The 6,491-nt window shown below is 31.9% G+C and overlaps 1 protein-coding gene across 1 annotated transcript; it reads right to left on the bottom strand.

The window, feature by feature from the left end:
• Nucleotides 1-4,389: 4,389 nt before the first annotated feature.
• On the bottom strand, nt 4,390-5,706 carry LOC125191082 (ethylene-responsive transcription factor ERF114-like). Its single transcript, XM_048088543.2, has 2 exons — nt 5,340-5,706; nt 4,390-5,094 (listed from the first exon to the last, which is right to left on the bottom strand). The coding sequence occupies exons 1-2, from the start codon at nt 5,578-5,580 to the stop codon at nt 4,493-4,495; spliced, it is 843 nt and encodes a 280-aa protein (XP_047944500.2). The 5' UTR covers nt 5,581-5,706; the 3' UTR covers nt 4,390-4,492.
• Between the last annotated feature and the right edge of the window lie 785 nt (nt 5,707-6,491).

The following is a 6,491-nucleotide window of genomic DNA, read 5'->3' as shown; positions in this document are numbered from 1 at the left end:
GTGCTCTGATCAAAGTGTTCATTGTTTATTTACAGCTTATCTAGCTAAAAAAGATCATTCCAAAAAGCAATATATCTATGTTTTTCCAACAAAAAGTTTACAATAAATTGGAAGCTTCTTTGGTTAAGATTTTATTCCCTTGTTACATAGGATATGAACATTCACTGAAATCTAGAACATCGCTTACTTTTTAAAATGAAATTAGTTTTCTGCCCAGAAACATGCATTTAATGAAATACTGTATGAAATGGTCCGCTATATAATACACATAGGTGAATAATATGCAGTGAGTTATTGTTCATCTACGAAAGTCTAAATAACGTGTGCACACATTTTCCCGGACATTAATTTCAAAAGGAATTAGAGTGGGGCTACTGAACTATAGTTACTTTGTTTCATAATAATAACACCAACAACCAAAATTCAAAATAATTGTAGTTGAATAATAAAACAAGTAATTAAAAGTAATAGTAAAAAGGAGGGGAGTGGGGTAGAGATACCATTCTACTGTATTACAGTGAAATTAATTACTGGGTAGTAGTACTACTAATTAAGGATTTTTTAGCAATACATTTTAAGAGGCGTATTAGCTCACAAGTGAAATGATCATATAGTAATATAGTATTTGATTTTTATGATATTAATTTTACTCAAATAATATACTACTGTACTATCTTGGATTTGAGGTGATCCCTGAAAGGCTGAAATTCTGTGTCAATTCATTCCATTACCGAAAGTGATACTTGAGTTGAGATCCAGTGGACCTATATAATTATATATGAGTTAGTATTTCAATATTTCGCTCTGCTTTCTTCGTTAATTCATCAATTTCAAACATTTATGGAGTACTTTATAGTAAATTGCAATCATCAATCAGGGTTTATTCCACACCGTATACATGATATATAATTATTTTTTAGTAGTATGATTTCATGTTGCTACTATTATTAGTTATTGTAAATATAAAGTTAGGGCATTTATTTTGTCCCATTTTACTATTTTCATTTATCCCATAAAGTCTGTCCCAATTAAAATCTTTCTAAAAATAGACATTAATAATTACATCTCTAATGTGAGACTCTTATTCCACTACACACTTTCATTTAATACAAAGTCAAACAATTTCTTAAAACTGTGTCAAATTAAATTGGGACAAACTTTGTGGGATGGAGGGACTATATACGTATATACGTAGTAGTAAGATATGGTGGCACAAGAAAATTTGTGGAATACAATAATTAATCTCTCATTCCCCAAATGAGAACCAATTAATTGTTTAAACAACCAGTCAAATTTATATAAATTTTAATTCGTGGGACTTTGCGGAAATTTTTCTTAAATGTATGGTTCCAAATTCTATCCGAAATGAATTAGATTCTATCTTTTGGCGTATGAAAGGGTCAATGACGCGTTTAACAAACGAATAATGCTTTTCTGTATTAATTAATTAACACAAAAAAAATTATCTGACCGAATTAAGCTGGTTTGAATTTTTCCATTGGTTGTTTAGTTATGTAATTTAATTTTAAATACAAATTTTAAATTTATATGCATACATTCTCCTTATTTACTTTAAATGCTTTAATTTCATTTAGAATGTTACAAGCCATTCATTCGTATTTATCAAAACTCAAAACATGCATATAGATCGAATAAAGTCCGAGGACAACATAAAGTATAAATTATAAATTACTCCAGTACATTTATACTTAGTTTCAAATTTCTAAAAGTACGTAAATTTAAATACATTTATATATCAAGAAATGTATCTTGGACAAATAAGAGGAAGTTAACTTAATAGTACAACATTTTTAACTCAATTAATACATAGAAATGGAAAAGAGACCTTAAAACACAATGAACGACGTAGTTAAATACACCTGGTCTAGAAAAAACAATCATGTTATTCCATTTTAGATTTCCACTAACAATAATACTTCAATATATTTTGTCTCTATATCTTTTATTTTATCAATTTAATAAAAACTCAATGTAGTAATATATTGGTATTGGTATACATAAATATGTATGCGTTTCCATTTTTTTCCATATTATATGTAATGACGCTTGTATATATGTATATATATATTAGTTATAGAATTTTAATTATATATTGATATTCATGCAGATATTGATAAGTAGTTTCACGAAATTAATACTATGTGGTTGCATATCAATTTCACAAATAAAATGTTCAAATGATTTAGAAAAAAGGTATGTCAATGGTTTCGTGTATTTCATCGCTGTAATTAATTTAATTTCTAATTACCACTAATTGATTTACTTTCGTCGAAATACGGTGGCCCACATACTTACGATATTCGTTTAAACAATTTTTTAGTCAGTTTAATGGGTGGATTAAGTAGACTTATAATTATCAACAAGCCATGACTTCAATTTATTCTCATTAATGTTATTCTTTTTTCATTAATTTACCTATGAACTTTAGCCCGCTTTAGCTTAACTATTCTTAAGAGCGCAATTGGCTGTAATTCTACAACTAATTAAGATCTTATTTCAAAAGATAGTTGGTACGTACGTGTGCTATCCTTGCTTTTCAAAAAGAACCTCATTTTAAGCTTTTAATATCTTTTCTTTTATCAAATAAGATCTTTATCTAGAACATAGTATTATAAATTAGTGTGACATGATGTCATCTCATGGTCAAGATTGTTAAACAATATTTATATACTACTATGGATTCAAGCATATAGATTCAACTTGTTAATTAATTTGCTAGTAAAATTCCAACGTTTGACCCACCCACGCATGGAAAATCACATAAGATTAGCCATTCAGATCAGTGATTTTATTAATTAAGTAATATTTTTTAAAACCTATACGCTCCAGCATAAATGTTTTATACGATATTATTTTAAAAATAAGTTGCTGAAGTAATGCTTGTTGATTGAGATATGAGACTTTGCATATATTGTGACTTGTTTTCTATAAGTGATGTATTCTCTTTAAAAAATGTTGGGGCCCTTCATTTATCTAAAAGATTTTACAATCAAGCTCCTATGATCTATCGAAGTTGGTGGATGCAGATAACAACAAATCATGCATGTGTGTGTTATTCATTTGCTTATGCTTTTTTATATTTTTCATCTACAGTGTTTTGTTTTGGATACAATGTTTGATTTTATCAATATGTTGATTTTGTTGTTTTTTATTTTGAACTGTGTCTATTCTTCTCCTTGTTGCTCACCATTTTCATGGGCATTTGTACAACATAAAATAAATATTTCATCCGTCTCAAGATAAGCGAGTCGCTTCTTTTTCGCATTCGTTTTTGGAAAAATAATAGTATAAAATAGTTAAAGTAAGAGAGATAATAGCTTAGAGAAGACTTTTATCTACATTATTCTCTCTCTTACTTTATTTTTTCTCTAATTTATTTTATATTATTTTTTCAAAGCGAGTGCAAAAAAAGAAGCGTCAGCTCGCTTATCTTGACTAAAATTTGATTAAATAATTTTCGTCATTTTTAGTCTATCCTACAATAAGAGTCCACTTTTACTTTTATATAAATAGTAAGTAGGTCACACATTCCACTAACTCATTCAACTCACATTCATTATGAAACTAATAAATAAAAGTGAGACTCTAACTTTTTCAACTTACTTTTCTTTACATTTCTTAAAACATGTGCGGAGTCAAATGTGGACTCCTATTGTGGGACAGAGATAGTAGAAATTTGTCACTTGAAACCCTCGTTCAAGTTATATATCGCTTGATAATATATACTCCATGTATCTAGGGCCAACATGCATGGGATATTATGGTTACTAACTAGATCTAGCTAAATTCAGCCTACGATACATAGGCTTCTAACTGCTCTATATGCGTAGCTCTACATATCATAACTAAACCTTATAACTTTTCATGGTTACATGGTACATCAGTAAATGATTTAATTAATATAAATATATACTAGTAATCCATATCTTTGAGACTTTTTTTAATTAAAGGTGGTCTCCAAACGGGTCTCATGTGCCTGAACACTGAACCTATACATGAGTCAGCCTTTAAATCGATCCTAAGCCATTATTAATGTAAAAATTTGACACTAAAAGCACGAGGCATAGTAGTTAAAAGTTAAAACACACCTTTGGTTTAAATATTAATGCATACGCAAACTGAAATTCTACGTGTTACATATAACGGACATGTTATGATATTACAAGATATCCCCAAAAACCAAAAACATAAAATAAAAACACAAAAAAGGAATAGCTAAGAGATATCTTGTGAAATACCCTATAACAAACTCGGATACACTGAGAACATTCATCGATGCACACCCGAACTCACATTAGTCGTCACGTTTTGTTCTTGAAACACTTTCAAAAAAAACTTCGGAGTTGATTAGGTACGTAGTCCTTACAATTCTTGTGTGTGGGATGTTGTTTGCAGCCCAACAATTCATTCATTATAAACTTTCGATATCTTTTACATATGAGAAATCAAAATTCGACACACATTAATTCCCTCAAAAGAAATAACTCCTTGTACTCTTGCTTTCATATTCCTCCCAGCTTTCAGCAGAGCCCGAGTTAGACCCAAAGTGCGACTGAAACCCCACACAATCTTGCTCTCTCTGCCCATCTTCCTGACCAGGCGCAAGCGAAGACGAAGAAGCCGCCATCGGCATCGAAACAAAAGGCAGCCCTCCTCCATAAACCCCTTGTGAGGAAGATGATGATGATGAGTTCCCATAGCCATAGCTGCTATTGACATGGCCGCCGCGAAGATATTCTTCATAGTGATGAACGTTGAGGTAGTTCTCTTGGCTCGGATGAGCTCGGGTTTGAGTTTGAGTTTGAGTTTGAGTAGGCATGGTGCCGCGGCTAGTTGTTAGGTAGCCGAATTCAGTCCGGCCTTGAACCCTCTCGGGGAAGTTGAGCTTGGCCTTGTTCCCTTTGAACCTTAGCGCGGCCTCGTCGTAGGCCAGGGCTGCAGCCTCCGCGGAGTCAAATGTGCCGAGCCACACACGCGCGGCCTTCTTCGGGTCGCGAATCTCCGCCGCCCATTTCCCCCAAGGCCGCTGTCGGACCCCTCTGTAGTGTCTCCTCCTTGGATTTTGAGTGCTCCCTTCATCATTTCATGTGCAACAATTATTCAGTGTATGTAGAAAAAAAATGAGGGTTTTGCAGTAGTATATTTATGGGTAAATGAATATAAATTTAAAGGCCGCGCAAGAGTAAATTTGATGGTTTTTGCAGTATTTGTTTAGATGCTTTGAGATTGCATAAGACTTCTCCTGTAAAAACACACAATCACACACTACTAATTACTATTAAATACATATATAATTTGTACATAAAATAGCACCACACCTTGTTCTTGAACTCGTTGAGTTTGGGGTTCGGTTGACGAGTGATGATGAGGAAGTGGTGGAGAAGTGTCGAGGGCGGACTCCGGTGGGTTCTCGCCGGTGTAACCGAGAACCTGAGAGAGGGCGGTGACCATGGCGGACATGTCTAGCTGCGATCTGGCGGATGAGTAAATAGGGAAAAATGGATCGACGTCGTTTTGATCCTCGGATTCATTGGAAGGAAGGGGCCTCTTCCCATGCATCGTTTCTGCCTTCACCTATTCTGCTCAACTGTTATATATAGATGGAAATTAAAGACAAGGCTGAGCTTTACCTCCAAAGTCGTCTGAACATGATTTTTTATCACGACTATTTTTTCTAGGATTTTCGTTTGAATATGTGTGTAACTATAATATAATCTGTCAGCGCCTTTATCATTAGTCTAACAATGTAAAACGCTCTCCTCAAGTATATTTATTTGAGAAATAGAGAATACTCGTCATTTAAGTTCGTATAAAGTTAAATTAATTTATGGTCAGTCTCATAATTTTTTAAATTGTAATTTTAAATTATGAAGTTACAATTTTCCTTATTTGTGAACTAATTGATATTTTTTGGTAATGTTAAAAATAACATTGTTTTAATAAAATAAAAATATAAAGGAAAATATAAAGGAAAATATAAAGGAAAATAAAAGAAACATTAATGTAACATCTCAACCTTATAATGAATGCATATTTTGCCTTTTTGGGTATTCTATAATCATTTGCATTATGCGAATACATTATAAAGTAAACATGAATCAATATATTTATAAAAAATAATTAAATAATGTTTACAAATACATTTTTTTCTAATAGTGTCAAAAAATTTCCTTTAAAATTAGTCACGTAACTTTTGGTATTATATAAACAAATTAAGTCGACTAATTCAACAAATTTTTTTTTGAACAAGAATTCAGCCGAAATGTGCACCTAGTTATACATTGAAATACATATATTTTCTCCAATGTGATTAACGCATGTATAGAAGTAGTTTGAATATATAATTAGCAGACACGGTGCACGTGTGATTGTGTAGAAAAAAAACTTAGATATAAACTTTTGGTTGGCTAATTAACTTACCTTTCAATTTGCAAGGAGAAAAGTTCATTTAAATGCTGGGCCGAATCACG

The sequence above is a fragment of the Salvia hispanica genome, chromosome 5, assembly GCF_029641045.1.
Source record: "Salvia hispanica isolate PSC_SH4W2 chromosome 5, Shi_PSC_v1, whole genome shotgun sequence".
Taxonomy (NCBI): domain Eukaryota; kingdom Viridiplantae; phylum Streptophyta; class Magnoliopsida; order Lamiales; family Lamiaceae; genus Salvia; species Salvia hispanica.
This window is presented reverse-complemented; position numbering and strand designations above follow the sequence as displayed.